Source organism: Moschus berezovskii, chromosome 14 (genome assembly GCF_049115385.1).
Source record: "Moschus berezovskii isolate FMDL1 chromosome 14, NW_MosBer_1.0, whole genome shotgun sequence".
Classification (NCBI taxonomy): domain Eukaryota; kingdom Metazoa; phylum Chordata; class Mammalia; order Artiodactyla; family Moschidae; genus Moschus; species Moschus berezovskii.
This window is the reverse complement of record NC_142473.1, coordinates 82,865,200-82,885,241: the sequence shown is the minus strand read 5'-3', so window position 1 is coordinate 82,885,241 and position 20,042 is coordinate 82,865,200. Positions and strand designations below refer to the sequence as shown.

Below are 20,042 nucleotides of genomic sequence, written 5' to 3'. Positions count from 1 at the left end.
TTCAAAATATAAAAAGTATATGAATGGAATAAAATAGTCAAATTTTGGTTGACATTCAGAATATAAATTCACTCCTACTATATATTTTATCAAACAAACAATATTAAGAAAGAGTAGGGAGTTTTACTTTAAAGGTAACTGGCATAATTTTGCTAAAAAGAGTAAAAAGGATTTTAGCCATCTCTAATAACAATTCTTCAAGATGTAGTTATCTACTATACCCACACATATCCACAATAATAAGAAAGATCAGTTTGCTTGTTTCATTTATAGATATTGCTCTGTTCTAGTTTACTTATTTCTTAATATATCTCTCCTGACTCTTGGAAACATTTCTTTCAATCTAGATAACTGAACACTTAGCAAAGTTAGTGCATATGCTTCATTTTTGTATTTATCTGAGAATTCCAGGAGAGCTGGTTTATTTTTTAAATCACCATTTCCTAGAAACAGAATCCTATTTAATTTCCAGGATTACTTAAGAACCTATAAACCAGACATCTAATCTCAGATTTCTCCAACCAATGGCAGCCTATCTTCATTTATCTACAAAGTTATAAAACTAGAATGACTTTAAAAACAGCATAGATTTCTAATAAATCTCTTCAATGCAGCTTTCACGTCCTTGTTCCTCAGGCTGTAGATCATGGGGTTCAGCATGGGAATCACCAGTGTATAGAACACTGAAGCCATTTTAGCAGCACATATAGAATGGTTAGTTTGAGGCTGCAAATACATAAAAAGCAGAGTTCCATAGAAGACTGACACTGCTGTCATATGTGAAGCGCATGTGGAGAAGGCTCTTTTCCTTCCTTCTGATGAACGTATCCTTAGAATGGACAGAACAATGTTGAAATAAGATGCTACAACAGTAATTATGGAAGACACCAAATTTGTGGATGCGGATATATATATTATTGCTTCTGGAACTGAAGTATCAGAGCAAGACAATGCTAACAGAGGGACGGTATCACAGTAAAAATGATTGATTACATTGGAAGAGCAATAAGTCATACAGAATACAGACGATGAAGTCACAATTGATGTACAAAAGCTGTAGAGGTATGTGAGGGAAACTAGCAGAAGACAGATCCTCCGAGACATCACTGCCATGTAGAGCAGGGGGTTACAAATGGCCACATAGCGGTCATAGGCCATCACAGCTAACATGAGCACCTCAGCTACGATGAAAACCAAGAACCCTCCCAGCTGGACAGCACATTCATAGTAGGAGGTGCTGCGTTTCTTTACTAAGAAGTTGATCAGCATTTTAGGAGCAATGACAGTTGAATTGCCAAGATTGATGATGGCCAAGTGCCTGAGGAAGAAATACATGGGGGTCTGAAGCCGAGAGTCCACACTGGTGAGGGTGATGATGCTTAGGTTCCCTGTAACGGTCAGTCCATAGATGACCAGGAAGACAAAGAAGAGTGGGATCTGGAGGTCTGGACGTTCTGAGACTCCTGTGAGAATAAACTCAGTGACTCGGGTGAAATTTTCATTAGCCATGTATGAGTTTGGAGAGTCATCTGTTTGAGCAAGAAAGAAGAACTGGTTAGAGTTTTTAAAAATTGTATTTCCTAGGATTGCCATTAAAATGCATGGACAATGTCTAGGGTGAGATTTCCTGGAATCATGATTCTAAATTATATCAGCTCCTTTATTTCTGCTGAAATTTGGTGTGTTGCTGGCTACATACACTTTATAAATTACAAAAAAAAAAAGAAATTTAAAGGAACCACTTTAAATGACAAATATTGTATCTATCCTCTAAGTTCCACATTTTATTATTTGCCAGTTTCAGTAATACGCTGCCATTCTACACACTCCTGCTTCCTTAGGTCAAGCTTTCATCAGCACTGTCATCGACAACTGTATCATTTCGATCTCATGTCATGATTCTCTCAGTTTGGCTGATAGATAAATAACAGTCTTTAATACTTTTTGAGTAGTCAAATTTGTAATCTGAGATATATTTTTAGAATAATTGAAATAAAAAAGATTTAACTTCATATTCAATACATCATTCAGCCTACACTCAGCCCTACATTTTTTTTTTTCTCTTGCCCTCTGTGTCCCTGCTGATATTCAAAACTACAAGCTGAAGAAAGAGCAACCTAGAAAATAAACATTTCTTCCTAGGTTCTATTTTCTTATTAAGATGCAGCAGAGTTTCTGTCTTATTAAATCAAGAAACAAGCCTGATCCAAAAATGGGTTTAAGGACGGAAGGCAATGCTGGGCTTTGTGGAGCCAGTTCTATTGCTTTTTCCTGGTCGACATTGTCCGCTGTTTCTCTTCTGTATCTCTTTCAGCTTTCAGGCCCTTTCCTCTTTCACAGAGAAGAATCAGGTGTTGCCTGGTCTGCTATCATGGGTTTTCTTGTGGAATGTGAGACACACTGAATTAGGCAAAGGAATTCAGGCATCTGCTACCAATCTCACTGTTTTGAAGTCTTCAGGTCTACTAAGGATTAGTCAAGCGTTTATTGAGTGTATCTTCATTTTCACTGTCTTTTATTATTTTCTTCTAAATTTCTAGATTATTTTACCCTACCCATTCATTTTTAATTTTCTCCTTAAGAATATATGAGATCTGTTCCATTAAAAAATTTATTGTTGAATAGACTAGCATTCTTAATTATAGGCACAATGCTGCTCCTCTTTAGAACTTATTCATCTTCCATTACTGAAATTTGATATCTGTTGATTAGTAATTCCTCATATGGCCTATCTTACAACTTCTGGGTACTTATCAAAAAGAATTTCTATAAGGATCTTAAAGACATAGTGATACTCTCCCCATTCTTCTTATTTTGCGAAGGATATCTTTGGTCATTTTTGACCATTCTGATGCAACATTTATATGCTTCTATTTAGGGCTAACCATTAGAACACACAGGATACAAAAAGTATGCAAAGATATCACTGATATTTCAATCTTCAGACCTGGCAATAAGAGTTAGGAACTACTTGAGTTTCATGGCTTTCTCCTTAACTCTTTTTTTTTTTTTTTAAGTTTTTTGAATGTTGAGTTTTAAGCCAGTTCTTTTTTTTTTTTTTAATTGGAGGCTAATTACTTTACATTATTGTATTGGTTTTGCCATACATTGACAAGAATCTGCCCCGGGTGTACATGTGTTCCCCATCCTGAACACCCCTCCCACCTCCCTTCCCATCCCATCCCTCTGGGTCATCCCAGTACACAAGCCCTGAGCATCCTGTAACATGCATCGAACGTGGACTGGCAATTCGTTTCACATATGATAATATACATGTTTCAATGCCATTCTCCCAAATCATCCCACCCTTGCCCTCTCCCTCAGAGTCCAAAAGACTGTTCTATACACCTATGTCTCTCCTTAACTCTTAAAAAAATATTCTATTCATTTACTAGTTTACTCAATCAGTTAGTAACGTCATTCCTGAAAAAACCAAGTAGCAAGCAATTCTCCAAGTTCATGTGTGGGAATTGATTCTCATATAGAAGAATATACATATCCTTATATTAAGATTGTTTTCAGGTATAAAATGTTTCATGGGTAATACATATCTAAAAGTGTTTTTCAAATATTGCATTGAATATATTTATAGAAAACTCAGATATTATATGAGACAGGTACTAAAAAGTATTTGTCTTTGATGTGAAATTTAAATGCAACTGAACATCTTATATTTTATCTGGAAATTCTAACTTTACTGGATTTTAATAGATTAGATTGATCATGATTTTTTCAGATATACCTAACTCCCTCTGCACTTACAATATCCACATCTGACTTTCAGCTTTCATAAATAAAGTAGATATATAATATCTAGTCAGTTCATAGGTAATGCCCTGACACTACCACAGTATTCCAGGGAAACAAGTTAACAACAACAAAGAATAATAACAGTGGAGTTTTTGTGGTTAAAGAATATCTGTCAGTGTCCATAAAAGTGTTCATAGTCAGAGTGTAAGAGACAAGGGAAATTACCGATGTCAAGGTGATAATCAAAATCAGCAACTTCTGTCTACTCACATTAATGAAGAATTGGATTTTCCCCTCTCAAATTTCTCTGACTTTTCTTTGAGTAGGGAGAATTTATGCTTTGTGTGGCTCTTTATGATGCTCCCTGAGGAAGTATTAATACCATGTGAGTTATTCAAATGATTTTGCTTAACTCTTCTGAGAGATTTAAAAAAGATTGCCTGGGTGCCTGCCTATCCTCCCGGACACCCTGCCTATCCTCTAGTGGAAAGGTGTGAGGAGTGATTTAAAGAAAGGAAGAACGCAGCGTGATGATCTTTGCAGCTCCGTGGAGACCCACATGGCATAACAGCGCTCAGTCACTGGCACAATCACTGATCAGAGTAACATGAGAAAGACTGAAGGGCTTTATTGCAGCAAACCCCGGACAGCTTCGATAGTCATGATAAAGCTGCGAATTAACCACCACCGTTGCATATAATCTTTTATTTAAGCTTATTATTCCAGTAAAAATATGTCATAGGCGCTGCATTAAAAATATACCATTTGACCTATATGAGGTGGATATTACTATTCCCAGATTCAGAGGACACTAAGCTCAGATAAACTATGTGATTTGACCAGAGACGTGTAATTGATAATCAGAAGATTTGAAATTAAAGCCTTGTCTTTAAATGAGTGATATACATGCATTTTCTTTTCACATGACAAACACGTAACAATTATTGTAATGCAATGTGTTGCAATAATAGTTGTCTAAATCGTAGTGTTTCCAGAGCTGAGATCTCCCATTTTTGCATAATGTTCATATAGCCTCATAGAAGATAAAATCTAATATAAGGAAATACATTCCCTCTCATAACATTTAACCTATCTTCTCTTCTATGAATTCCTTTTGCTTTAGAATTGAGGAAAATTTGCATACAGTAAAATATGGTGTTAAATTGTATAAATGGGTAAGTTTTGGAAAATGTGCCATTTGTTCCTAATACCTGAATCAAGATAACATTTCAACACCACAGACATTTCCCTGATACTTTATACCCCCTGCTTCTTGGCTACTCCCATCATAAAGGCAATTTTCTTCAGACCTTAACTTCCCAAACAGCACGCTGTCACCTAGAGCAAATGCTGCTCTGGTTTCTATCCCTAATCTCATCTTCCCTGTTTCTGAATTTCACATAAGTGAAACCACACAATAAATAGTCTGTATCTTGCACTCAGCTTAATTGTTTTGAAGTTCAGCTGTACTGATTTTATATAGATGCATATAGTCCTCTGCATGAATATATCCCATCTTACTTGTTCTCTTACCAATAGATATTTGAGTTTCCGTTTATTATAAAATATCTTGTATAAACACCCTTATACAAGCATATGTGTGTATATATGTATTATTTTTTACTAGTTATAGATCTAAGAGGGAATTACTGTAACATAAACATCTGCATTTTTAACTTTATAAGAACCTGCTAACTTTCTGAGCTCATGGTAACATTTTACATTACCAAAAGCCATGTATCAGAATTCTATTTGCCCCATCTCCTTGCCAATATTTGATGCAGACATTTTAAGAATAACTTATAAATGGAATTGGGATAAAATAATCTCATTGAGCATTGAATTTTCATTTTCTTGGTGGCTAGTCAAAGTGGACACTTTTCTATGTACTTGGTTATTCATATACCCACCTCTTGCAGTTCTAAAATTTGCCCATTTTAATTGTTTTCTTCTTTTTATTGATTTTTTAAATACTAAAATTTTGCTAGATAAAACTACCTTTTCAGATTTTTTTCCCTAGACTCTCTTGCTTCTGATGTTTCTGTTTAGTTCTGTCTCAAGTTGCTACATTGATACAAGGCAGAGTTGTGCAATCAATAGGAAGGGTGGAAAACCCTCTCCCTCCAAAAAGTTCCAGGCAAAGCAGTGTGGAATGCAGGCGATGAAGTCGCTAGGAGAGGCCATAAAACGGATAAAACTGCGAGGTAAGGCACAGAGAGGAACATTCTGAAGACAGGAAAGGAAGCAGGAAAACTGAGAATCTCTCTCTGCTATCACTTCAAAAGAAAGAAAGAAAAGAAAGTGAAGTCACTCAGTCGTGTCCAACTCTTTGTGATCCCATGGACGGTAGCCTATGAGGCTCCTATGTCCATGGGATTCTCCAGGCAAGAGGACTGGAGTGGGGTGCCATTTCCTTCTCCAGGGGATGTTCCTGACCCAGAGATCGAACCCGGGTCTCCCGCATTGCAGGCAGATGCTTTACCCTCTGAGACACCAGGGAAGCCCCCAAAATACTGGAGTGGATTGCCCTGCCCTCCTCCAGGGGATCTTCCCAACCCCGGGATCAAACTCAGATCTCTCATGTTGCAGACAGATTCTTTACCATCTGACCCATCAGGGAAGCCCTGTCACTTTAAACATTACTCTAATTTTGTTGCATTGAATGTACTAGTGTGTTAGGAAATCTGCAGTCTGTTTTGGACATGGTGACACTCTGCTCTGAAGATATCCGAGTATTGTCATCTTGTTAAGTGAGTTGATTTTATTTGCTCTTTTTCTTTTTTTTAATTAACAAGGTTTGCATTAAACTACAGACTCTGCTTCATGAGTGATTTCATAAATACTAGCTCATATTTTAGCCTTGTCTGTGGTACTGGAATTGTCCCCCATAGCCACATGCATCAGGATAAGTGAACTGGAAAATTCATACAAAGAATAAGAATCTGACTTTCATTGGCTCTTTTTTCTCTTCAATTCAGCCCCCAAATTCTGTGACTATTGATTCAAACATTTTTATTCTTTAGATCAGAAAACCTGGGTTGTATTCAAGATTTCTATTTGAATGGTGAAAACTAGGACCTTTCCTCAAAACAGAAATTGCAAAATGGGAAAATAACCTGTTCCTTTGGCTTCTATTCTGTACGAATCTCCTCCACACAATGGCAGCCTACCTTAACCATCTCTTCATTGACCTACAGAGTTCAAAAAGAAATCAACAGCACGAATTTGTCAGAAATCTCTTCAAGGCAGCCTTCACATCCTTGTTCCTCAGGCTGTAGATCATGGGGTTCAGCATGGGAATCACCAGTGTATAAAACACTGAAGCCATTTTATCGGTTTCTAATGAATGGTTATTTCGAGGCTGTAAATACATGAAAAGCAGAGTTCCATAGAAGACTGACACAGCTGTCATATGTGAAGCGCATGTGGAGAAGGCTCTTTTCCTCCCTTCTGATGAACGTATCCTTAGAATGGACAAAATGATGTTGAAATAAGATGCCACAACTACAGTTATGGAAAACATCAAGTTCGTAGATGCAGATATGAACACCACTGTTTCTGGAAAGGAAGTATCGGAGCAGGACAATGCTAACAGAGGGACAATATCACAATAAAAATGATTGATTACATTGAAAGAGCAATAAACCATTGAGAATACAGAAAAGGAAGTCACAATCGATGTGGAAAAGCTATAGAGGTATGTGAGAGAAACTAACAGAAAGCAGACCTGTCGAGATACCACCGTCGTGTAGAGCAGGGGGTTACAAATGGCCACATAGCGGTCATAGGCCATCACAGCCAACAGGAAGATTTCAGCTACGATGAAAACCAAGAACCCGCCTAGCTGAATGGCACATTCATAGTAGGAGGTGGTGTGTTTCTTTACTAAAAAGTTGACCAGCATTTTAGGGGCAATGACAGTTGAATTGCCAAGATTGGTGATGGCCAAGTGCCTGAGGAAGAAATACATGGGGGTCTGAAGCCGAGAGTCCACACTGGTGAGGGTGATGATGCTTAGGTTCCCTGTTACGGTCAGTCCATAGATGACCAGGAAGACAAAGAAGAGTGGGATCTGGAGGTCCGGACGTTCTGCGACTCCTGTGAGAATAAACTCAGTGACTCGGGTGAAATTTCCATTAGCCATGTAACAGTTTGGAAATTAATCTATTTGGGGAAGAAAATAAAATGTGTTTACAAACTTCCAAGTAATTATTTTCATAGATTGTCATTAGATGATAAGGGCAGTTCCTGGGGTTTCATGAAATCATGTTTCCAAATTACATCAGCTCCTCTACTTCTGCTGAAATCTATTGTACTCCAGCTTATATATTATTCCTCAATGGAAAAAAAAAAACAATGTTAAAAAGCAACCACTGAAAAGCACAAACATTGTATCCATCCTCTAATTTTCTCTGTTAGAGTTCCACATTGTATTTTTTTTTTTATTTTTTGCCAATTTTGATGATATTTGTCATCCTAAGCATCCCCTCACTCACCTCCTGTGGTCAAGCTTGCATTAACACTGTCATGGACTATTGTATCCTTCTGGTCTCCATGTCATGTTTCATATTAGCTGACAGGCAGATAGCAGGCATCACAACTTTTGTGTAGCATGTAATTTGAGATATTTTTAGAATAATTGAAAAAAGCAAAACCAATACAATAATGTAAAGTAATTAGCTTCCAATTAAAATAAATGTTAAAAAATAAAACATAAATACAAAAAAAAAGTTTTAGCCTTGTTTTCAACGCATTCTACAATCAGAAACATACTATTTTTTCTATTCTTATCACATCGGACCAGGCTTTTTGAACTCTAAATTTTCATCTGTCTTTCTGTTTCCCTACTGACATTCAAAAGTACCTGTTGAACTAAGAGCACACAACCTAGAACATAAACCTTTTATTCTTAGCTGTTATTTTCTCTTATCAAACCAGGAATCTAGTCCAATCCAAGGAGTGGGGTTGAGAAAGAAAGGCAATAGTGAAGGTTGCTGAGCCAGTTCTATTCCTCTTTCCTAGACAGTGTTTTTGGAGAAGGCAATGGCAAACCACTCCAGTACTATTGCCTAGAAAACCCCATGGATGGAGGAGCCTGGTGGGCTTCAGTCCATGGGGTCGCTGAGAGTCGGACACGACTGAGCGACTTCACTTTTCACTTTCCACTTTCACACATTGGAGAAGGAAATGGCAACCCACTCCAGTGTTCTTGCCTAGAGAATCCCAGGGACAGGGGAGCCTGGTGGGCTTCCGTCTATGGGGTCGCACAGAGTCGGACACGACTGAAGCGACTTAGCAGCAGCAGCCGTTTCTCTGGGCTTCCGCGGTGGCCCAGGTGGGAAAGAATCTGCCTGCCGGGCGGGAGACCCAGGTTCGATCCCCAGAAGTTCCCGCGGAGAAGGAAACGGCTGCTTCTCTACCGAGTCCCACTGCTTTCAGGCTCCTTCCTCGCGCACAGAGAAGGACCAGGTGTTGCCTGGTCTGCTGTCATGGGTTTCATTGTACAAAGAGAGACACACTGGATTAAGCAGAGGAATTCAGATTTCTGGTGTCAGTCCTACGACTCTGCCGTCTCCAGCTGTGCTGGGGTTATTCTAACGCTCACTGAGGCGCCTCCACGTTCAATGTCAGTTATCGTCTCCTTCTTAAATCCCAGAGTCTTTTACCTTGCCCATTCTTTAATTTTGATTTTAATTTTCTGCTTTAAGAATATGCAGCATATGATCTGCCCCAATAAATGATGTATGGGTCAATTGTACAGTATTATTAATTACAGGTACTATATTGCCCATTCTAAAGGAGATCAATCCTGGGTGTTCACTGGAAGGACTGATGCTAAGGCTGAAACTCCAATACTTTGGCCACCTCATGCGACGAGTTGACTCACTGGAAAAGACTCTGATGCTGGGAAAGGTTGGGGGCAGGAGGAGAAGGGGACGACCAAGCATGAGATGGCTGGATGGTATCACCAACTCTGTGGACATGAGTTTGAGTGTACTTCGGGAGTTGGTGATGGACAGGGAGGCCTGGCGTGCTGTGATTCATGGGGTCGCGGAGAGTCGGACACGACTGAGGGACTGAACTGAACTGAACTGATTTTACAGTGGCTCTCTAAATCTTATTCAGTCTTATGTAAATGAAACTATATTTGTTGATTAGAAATTCCCCGCGTGAGTCAACTTACAACTTCTGGTTATTTATCCAAAAGAACTGCTTCAGTATCTTAAATAGATAGGGATACCCTGCTGATTCTTCTTATTTGGGAAAAGGTATCTCTGGTCATTTTTTAAGATCCTAGTGCAGCATTTTATATCCTTCTATTGAGGACTAATATTTACAGTAGACAGAATACAAAAAGCATGCAATGGGATGACTGATTTTTCAATATTCAGTCCTGGTGATAGCAGTTAGGACTTATGAGGGGTTCATGACTTTCTCATAACTCTTAATAAATCATTGTAGTTTTTTACCAGTCTACTCACTAAGTTTGTAAAATCTTTTCTGAAAAACAAACAAACAAGTGCTAAGAAAGCAGCAAGAAAAACAAACAAGTAAAAATTATCCAAGTTTATGCATAGGAGTTATTTTCATACTGAAGGATATGCATATCCATATATTAAAATTATTTTGGGGTTTCCCTGGTGGTTCAGCTGGTAGAGAATTCCCCTGCAATGTGAGAGACCTGGGTTCAACCCCTGGGTTGGGAAGATCCCCTGGAGAAGGGAACAGCTACTCACTCCGTTATACCCACAATATTCTGGCCTGGAGAATTCCATGGACTTCATAGTCCATAGGGTCACAAACAGCTGGACATGACTGAGCAACTTTCACTTCACTTCACAGTCAATTTTAAAATAAATAAAATTATTTTAGGTATATACAATGTTTCATGAATAATACGTAGTTTAAATTATTATTTTTCAAATACGACATTGGGTATATTTATAACAAACAAATATTTGTTATTGATCTGAAATTCAAATGCCACTGAACAGCCTGCATTTTATCTGGAAATCCTAACATAAATGGATTCTCTTAAATTGGTGATGATTATTTTCAAGTACCTGTAACTTGTTCTTCACTTGCAATATCCACATACAGCTTTTGACTTTCACAAATCGAAGGATATATGGTATGTAGTCAAGTCATATGAGTAATGCCTTTAAAACTACCATCCTATTCCAGGGAAACCAGTTAGCAAAAGAAATAATGACATTTTTGTAAAGAATAAGCAGGCAGTCACCATGACAGTGTCCTCAGTCAGAATTTAAGGATCAAGGGAAATTACCAATACCAGAGTTATTATCAAAATCAATATTTTCTCTGTGCTCACCTTTATGAAGAACTGGATTTTCTGCTCTTGTGTTCTCCTGGTATTTCTTTGGGTAGGGAGAATATATGCTTTTCCTCTGTCTTTGTAATGTCCCTGAGGAAGTAGTATGTAATTTAAATCATCTGAGAGATTTGAAAGAGAAATTGCCTGTGGTGCCTACTAATTCTCCAGGATATTTTGCATATTCTCTATGGTAACTGTTGTAAGGAATAATTTAAGGAAAGAAAAAAAGCAGCATAAATGATCTATAGATTTCCACGGAGACCTACATGCCATAAAGTACTTACTCACAGGGTCAGTGATTTAAGTAACAATAAAAACATTACTCTATTTAAGCAAAACTGGAACAGTTCAAAAAGTGATAAAACTGTAAAGGAATCATCATCACGGCATAGAGTTTTTGTTGTTGTTGTTGTTTTTTAAATTTGTTTTTCCAGTAAAATAAGTAGTGGGCCCTGTGTTAAGAATATATCATTTGACCTGTATGATATAGATATTACTATCCCCACATCCAGAGGACACTGAGCTAAGACAGACTACATCATTTGATCAAAAACATGTAATTGGTGACTAGAAGATTTGAAATTAAAACCTCATCTTTGAGTGATATACATACATTGGCCTTAAATATAACAAACACATAATTCTTGCAGTACAATCAGTCAGTCAGTCAGCCAGTTCAGTCGCTCAGTCATGTCCGACTCTCCGCGACCCCATGAATCACAGCACGCCAGGCCTCCCTGTCCATCACCAACTCCCGGAGTTCACTCAAACTCATGTCCATCGAGTCGGTGATGCCATCCAGCCATCTCATTCTCCGTCGTCCCCTTCTCCTCCCGCCCCCAATCCCTCCCAGCATCAGAGTCTTTTCCAGTGAGTCAACTCGTCGCATGAGGTGGCCAAAGTATTGGGGTTTCAGGTACAATAATAATAGTCTAAATGGCAGTGTGTTCTGAGCCATCTCATCATTCTTGCATAATGTCCAGCACGACTTCATAGACATTGAAACATAACAGAAGACAATGTACTCCCTCTCATAACGTCCAGCACGACTTCATAGACATTGAAACATAACAGAAGACAATGTACTCCCTCTCATAACGTCCAGCACGACTTCATAGACATTGAAACATAACAGAAGACAATGTACTCCCTCTCATAACGTCCAGCACGACTTCATAGACATTGAAACATAACAGAAGACAATGTACTCCCTCTCATAACGTCCAGCACGACTTCATAGACATTGAAACATAACAGAAGACAATGTACTCCCTCTCATAACGTCCAGCACGACTTCATAGACATTGAAACATAACAGAAGACAATGTACTCCCTCTCATAACGTCCAGCACGACTTCATAGACATTGAAACATAACAGAAGACAATGTACTCCCTCTCATAACGTCCAGCACGACTTCATAGACATTGAAACATAACAGAAGACAATGTACTCCCTCTCATAACGTCCAGCACGACTTCATAGACATTGAAACATAACAGAAGACAATGTACTCCCTCTCATAACGCTTACCCATGATCTCATCCTCTATTACTCCCTCATGCAGAATTGAGGGGGTTCATACATAGTTAGAGACGGATCTGAAATGTGAAAACGTATGCTTCAGTAAATGCGCCATTTGTTCCTAATACCTAAATCAAGGTATAGAACATTATCAACACCAGAAATGGTCCCTGATACTTTAAATGCCCCCCAAAAATCCTACACCCTAGGCTACTCCCATTATAATGCTGAACAACATCCTCCAGCTTCCACCTACTGCTGCTGTAAGCTTATTTTCCCTGTTTCTGAATTTCATATAAGTGGAATCACACAATAAACAGTCTCAAATAAGCAGTCTTTCACTCAGCATAGTGATATTGAAATTTGTCTGTGCTGCATTTATACAGATACATAATAATTGACTGAATGCATATATCCCATGTTTAACCGTCCTCTTATTGATGGTATTTGAATTTTGGCTTGTTGTAATAAGTCTAGTGTTAACACTCCTACATAACTATCAGTTCAGTTCAGTCGCTCAGTCGTGTCCGACTCTTTGCGACCCCATGGACTGTAGCTTACCAGGCTTCTCTGTCCATGGGATTCTCCAGGCAAGAATACTGGAGTGGGTTACCGTTTCCTTCTCCAGGGGATCTTCCCGACTCAGGGATCGAACCCGGGTCTACCGCATTGGAGGCAGATTCTTTAACCTCTGAGCCACCAGGGAAGCCCGTACATAACTATATGTGTGCATATATGTGGGGCTTCGCAGGGGGTAATGAACCCGCCTGCCAATGAAGGAGACATAAGAGATGAGATGCAGTTTCCATCCCTGGGTTGGAAAGATCCTCTGGAAGAGGGCATGCAACCTGCTCCAGTATTCTTGCCTAGTGAATTCCATGGACAGAGGAGTCCATAGTGTCACAAAGAGTCAGGTGCAACTAAATTGACTTAACATGCATGTGTACAGATGTATTAATTTTCCTAGTAATAGACCTATGAGGGAAATTACTGGAACATAGATAACTATGTATTTAACTTTATAGCAAACTGTAGATTTCTAAGCTAATTGTTGTATTTTCATTACCTAAAACCATGTATAAGAATTCACACTTTCCCCCACATACTTGCCAATATTTGAAGGCAAAATTAAAAAAAATATATATATATATATAAATTGAAACTAGGATAAAAAATAATATTGTGAGTTTGATTTTCATTTACTTGATGATTAATAATACTGAACACTTTTCTATATACTTGTTCATTCATATATCTCCATCTTAAATGTCTAAATTTTGTTCATTTTAATTGAGATTTTTCTTTTCATTGATTTTAAGAATTTTTATGTGTGATAGATAAAATTACTTTTTCAAATTTTATTTGAGAAGTTTTATTTTTTGATTTTTCTGTTTAGCACTTTGACAAAGAAGAGTTTTGCTACCACTGACAAGGGCAGAACAGTCTCTCCCACCAAACAGTTCCATGTGTACAAAATGGATTGAGATGAAGAAGATGAAGTGGGAAAAAAAAAAAAAAGAAGAAGATGGAGTGGGTAGGAGGGGCATAAAGCTGAAAACATCCCAACCCAAGGTACAGAGACTGACACTTGAAGCCTGAGAAGGGAGCAGGAGAACACAGAATCACTCTCTGTTGTCACTGCAAGGATTACACTAATTTTCTTGAAAGCATTGATGTTCAGGGTGGAGTCTGTGTGGGACATGGGGACATCATACTGTGAAGATTTCTAAATATTGTTATAGTCTTAAAGAGCTGATTTTATTTGTTCTTTTTTTTTCATTTTAGAGAAAAAATAACAAGGTTGTGTCAAATTACAAACTCTGTCTCATGAATGGTTACATAAATATTACTTTATATTTTTAGCCTTGTCTGGGATTCCTGGGTAATTGAAATAAATAAATTCAAAAAAAAAAAAAAGAATCCACCTGCAGGAGACTCAGGAGATGTGTGTTTTATCCCTGGGTCAGGAAGACCTGCTGGAGGAAGAGATGGTAACCCATTTGAATATTCTTGCCTGGAAAATTCAATGGACAGAGGAGCCTGGTGGGCTACAGTCCATGGGGTCTCAAAGCGTCAGACATGACTGAGTATACGCATGCACAAACACACACACTCTTTCCTGGGATACTGAAATCTCCACACCTACGTGCCTCGAGACCAGTGAATTGCATGGATTTTGTACAAATAATATGAATCTGACTTTCACTATCTGCTTTTCCAATTTATCCCCAAAATTTCTGTGGTTGTTGTCTCATATTTTTCAGTTTTTAGATTAGAAAAAAGGGCTTGTATTCAAGATTTCTGTTTGAAAGATGAGGACTAGACCTTTTCTCCAAACAGAAATTGTAAAATGGGAAAATCATTCATTCTTTTAGCTTCTAAAGTTGTTCAAACTATATTCCACACAGTGGCAGCCTATCTTAACCATCGCTTCAGTGACCTACAGAGTTCTAACACTACATTACTAATTGGTCAGAAATTTCCTCAAGGCAGCCTTCACGTCCTTGTTCCTTAGGCTGTAGATCATGGGGTTCAGCATGGGAATCACCAGAGTGTAAAACACGGAGGCCATTTTATCAGTATCCAGTGAATGGCTATTTCGAGGCTGTAAATACATGAAAAGCAGAGTTTCATAGAAGACTGACACAGCTGTCATATGTGAAGCGCATGTGGAGAAGGGTCTTTTCCTCCCTTCTGATGAACGTATCCTTAGAATGGACAAAATGATGTTGAAATAAGATGCCACAACTACAGTTATGGAAAACATCAAGTTCGTAGATGCAGATATGAACACCACTGTTTCTGGAAAGGAAGTATCGGAGCAGGACAATGCTAACAGGGGGACAGTATCACAGTAAAAATGATTGATTACATTGGAAGAGCAGTAGGACACAGAAAATACACAGCATGAAACTACAACAGCTGTGGAAAAGCTATAGAGGTATGTGAGGGAAACTAGCAGAAAGCACACCTGCCGAGACATCACTGCCGTGTAGAGCAGGGGGTTACAAATGGCCACATAGCGATCATAGGCCATCACAGCCAACAGGAAGATTTCAGCTACGATGAAAACCAAGAACCCGCCTAGTTGAGTGGCACATTCATAGTAAGAGGTCGTATGCTTGTTTGCTAAAAAGTTGGTCAGCATTTTAGGGGCAATGACAGTTGAATTGCCAAGATTGATGATGGCCAAGTGCCTGAGGAAGAAATACATGGGGGTCTGAAGCCGAGAGTCCACACTGGTGATGGTGATGATGCTTAGGTTCCCTGTTACGGTCAGTCCATAGATGACCAGGAAGACAAAGAAGAGTGGGATCTGGAGGTCCAGACATTCTGAAACTACTGTGAGAATAAACTCAGTGACTCGGGTGAAATTTCCATTAGCCATGTATGAGTTTGGAAAGTCATCTATATAGAAGAAAAATAGACTTGGTTAGAAATTAAGGAATTATCTTCTAGGACTGTCAATAGATGGCAAAAGCATCCCTTGGATGAGATTTCCTCAAAGAATTTATTGAACTCATGTTTCTAGGTCTATTAAATCAAACTTGAAATCATCTATTAAAGAGAATATTCAAGTGTGGCAAATTAAATAGATAATCCAACTTTATGAATATTTCAAATATCCAATCCACTGAATTTTATTAAGTTATGGATATCTTATTAGCTTGAAAATATTTAAAGCCATAATTCATATCATGGCATCATACTGATATCTTCTGCACTGAGTGTGAGAAACTCTTGAGTAATTATGTGCATCCAAATAATTCAACGTTCCTTGTGATCTCTAATTTGAAAATATTTTCTTCTTCTGAATAATGTGTGATCTACTCATTTTAAATATTATTTAGTTGCTAAATCATGCCCAACTCTTCTTTTGTGACCGCATGGCCTGTAGATTGTCAGGCTACTCTGGCCCTGTGGTTTTCCAGGCAAGAATACTAGAGTGGGTTGCTGTTTCCTCCTCCAGTGATCTTCCTGACCACGGATCAAACCCACGTCTCCTGCATTGGCAGGTGGATTCGTCACCACTGTACCACTGATCCAGTCACTATTCTGCCCTCTTTTCTTTATTCCTTGCTCGTACCAACATTTGGTCAATGTAGACTGAGACAGAAAGTTCTGGCATTTTTACACTTTCGATAATTTTTATTGCTGTAATAATGCTAAACATTTTATTTTCATAAGGCGTCCCTGAAAATTACATTGCGTATAGTTGCCAAAGACTCAGAATGGAATTATATTTTTAGAAATATCTGCTTGAAGGATGGCTTCCTGTTACTAACTAAGCCAATTATAGTCCCTTCTCGCTTTTAATTGACCTCAGTGATGGTCTGTGGCCTTAAATATTCTATCACAGTCTCTTATATGAAAAGGTAAAATTTAGATCCAGAGAATCAACACTATTTCATCATTTAATATAAGATCTACCCCTTAACAAAAAGTTAATTATGTGTATGTATAAAATAATCATCATAATAAAATGGGTAGGATGATAGTTTTGGGAATGGTGGATATGTTTATGGCATAGATTTTTGGTAACTGTATCACTAATATGTCCCAGGGACAGGGGAGCCTGATGGGCTGCCGTCTATGGGGTCACACAGAGTCGGACACGACTGAAGTGACTTAGCAGCAGCAGCAGCAGTGTTTCCTTTAAGGCCAGAGTCACTAAATAATAGTGAGTGTTAGTAAAATCAGATAATGTAGGTCACAATAAATATTTGGATTTTTTTCTAAGTAAATTGTAAAACCCTGATAGGTTTTTGGGTAGGTGGGTAACAAGGTCAGCTTTACATTCATTAAAAAAAAAAAAAACAGATTAATCTTGCAGTTACAAAGATAATGAATTATATGATTGGGAAGGGGTAGAAATTATAGGTTGGAAGGGGTTAGAAAATATATATGGGAAGGGAATAGAAAATAGAAGAGGGGCATAAAATTTTAACGATGAGCTAAGCAGTGTTACGGGATTTTCGTCAGAAGATAATGAGCCAAACTAGAAAACTTGGAAATAGAGAGAAGAGGTAAATTTAACAATTGGAAGAAGAAAAAAGATAATAACTGTGACATAATTTGTGTTATATTAGGAATAGGAAAGGGATTTGATTTAGGTCATACCTGAATGGTCTAGTGGTATTCCCTACTTTCTTCAACTTATGTCTGAGTTTGGCAATAAGGAGTTCATGATCTGAGCTACAGTCAGCTCCTGGTCTTGTTTTTCTGACTGTATAGAGCTTCTCCATCTTTGGCTGCAAAGAATATTATCAATCTGATTTCAGTGTTGACCATCTAGTGATGTCCATGTGTAGAGTCTTCTCGTGTGTTGTTGGAAGAAGGTGTTTGCAATCATCAGTGCGTTCTCTTGGCAGAACTCTATTAGCCTTTGCCCTGCTTCATTCCGTGCTCCAAGGCCAAATTTGCCTGTTACTTCGGGTGTTTCTTGACTTCCTACCTTTTCATTCCAGTACCCTATAGTGAAAAGTATATCTTTTTTGGGTGTTAAGTTATAAAAGTTTTTGTAGGTCTTCATAGAACCATTCAACTTCAGCTTCTTCTGCATTACTGGTTGGGGCATAGGCTGTTGTATTGTATGGTTTGCCTTGGAAACGAACAGAGATCATTCTATCGTTTTCGAGACTGCATCCAGGTACTACATTTGGATTCTTTTGTTGACCATGATGGCTACTCCATTTCTTCTAAGGGATTCCTGCCCACAGTAGTAGATATAATGGTCATCTGAGTTAAATTCCCCAATTCCAGTCCATTTCACTTCACTCATTCCTAAAATGTCAGTGTTCACTCTTGCCATCTCCTGTTTGACCACTTGCATTTTGCCTTGATTCATGGACCTAACATTCCAGGTTCCTATGCAATATTGCTCTTTATAACATCAGGCTTTGCTTCCATCACCCATCACATCCACAACTGGATATTGTTTTTTCTTTGGCTCCATCCCTTCATTCTTTCTGGAGTTATTTCTCCACTGATCTCCAGTAGCATATTGGGCACCTACCAACCTGGGGAATTCATCTTTCAGGGTCCTATCTTTTTCCCTTTTCATGCTGTTTATAGGGTTCTCAAGGCAAGAATACTGAAGCGGTTTGCCATTCCCTTCTCCAGTGGACCACGTTTTGTCAGAACTCTCCATCATGACCCGTCTGTGTTGGGTGGCCCTACAGGGCATGGCTCATAGTTTCATTGAGTTAGACAAGGCTGTGGTCCATGTGATTAAATTGATTAGTTTTCTGTGATTGTGGTTTTCAGTCTGTCTGCCCTCTGATGTCAAGTGGGCCTTAGAAAGCATCACTACGAACAAAGCTAGTGGAGGTGATGGAATTCCAGTTGAGCTATTTCAAGTCTTGAAAGATGATGCTGTGAAAGTGCTGCACTCAATATGCCAGCAAATTTGGAAAACTCAGCAGTGGCCACAGGACTGGAAGAGGTCAGTCTTCATTCCAATCCCAAAGAAAGGCAATGCCAAAGAATGCTCAAACTACTGCACAATTGCACTCATCTCACACGCTAGTAAAGTCATGCTCAAAATTCTCCAAGCCAGGCTTCAGCAATATGTGAACTGTGAACTCCCAGATATTCAAGCAGGTTTTAGAAAAGGCAGAGGCACCAGAGATCAAATTGCCAACATCCGCTGGATCATGGAGAAAGCAAGAGAGTTCCAGAAAAACATCTATTTCTGCTTCATTGACTGTGCCAAAGCCTTTGACTGTGTTGATCACAATAAACTGTGGAACATTCTGAAAGAGTTGAGAATCCCAGACCACCTGACCTGCCTCTTGAGAAACCTGTATGCAGGTCAGGAAGCAATAGTCAGAACTGGACATGGAACATCAGACTGGTTCCAAATAGGAAAAGGTGTACGTCAAGGTTGTATATTGTCACCTTTCTTATTTAACTTATATGCAGAGTACATCATGAGGAACGCTGGGCTGGAAGAAGCACAATCTAGAATCAAGATTGCCGGGAGAAATATCAATAACATCAGATATGCAGATGACACTATCCTTATGGCAGAAAGTGAAGAGGAACTCAAAAGCCTCTTGATGAAAGTGAAAGAGGAGAGTGAAAATGTTGGCTTGAAGCTCAACATTCAGAAAACAAAGATCATGGCATCTGGTCCCATCACTTCATGGGAAATAAATGGAAAAACAGTGGAAACAGTGTCAGACTTTATTTTTTTGGGCTCCAAAATCACTGCAGATGCTGATTGAAGCCATGAAATTAAAAGACGCTTACTCCTTGGAAGGAAAGTTATGACCAGCCTAGATAGTATATTAAAAAACAGAGACATTATTTTGCCAACCAAGGTCCGTCTAGTCAAGGCTATGGTTTTTCCCGTGGTCATGTATGGATGTGAGAGTTGGACTGTGAAGAAAGCTGAGCGCCGAAGAATTGATGCTTTTGAACTGTGGTGT

General features: G+C 38.6%; 1 protein-coding gene and 2 pseudogenes across 1 annotated transcript; all 3 read right to left on the bottom strand.

Annotated features, from left to right (window-relative positions):
- Positions 1-592: 592 nt before the first annotated feature.
- LOC129537480 (olfactory receptor 8J3-like) lies at positions 593-1,509 on the bottom strand (annotated as a pseudogene).
- A 5,441-nt stretch (positions 1,510-6,950) lies between these two features.
- LOC129537483 (olfactory receptor 8J3-like) lies at positions 6,951-7,894 on the bottom strand (annotated as a pseudogene).
- A 7,179-nt stretch (positions 7,895-15,073) lies between these two features.
- Positions 15,074-15,997, bottom strand: LOC129537482 (olfactory receptor 8J3-like). Its single transcript, XM_055396875.2, has one exon. The coding sequence runs from the start codon at positions 15,995-15,997 to the stop codon at positions 15,074-15,076; it is 924 nt and encodes a 307-aa protein (XP_055252850.2).
- Positions 15,998-20,042: the final 4,045 nt, after the last annotated feature.

What these genes read in the sequence shown, in the direction of transcription:
- LOC129537482 (XM_055396875.2), bottom strand. Translation starts at nt 15,997, where the DNA reads ATGGCTAATGGAAATTTCACCCGAGTCACTGAGTTTATTCTCACAGTA.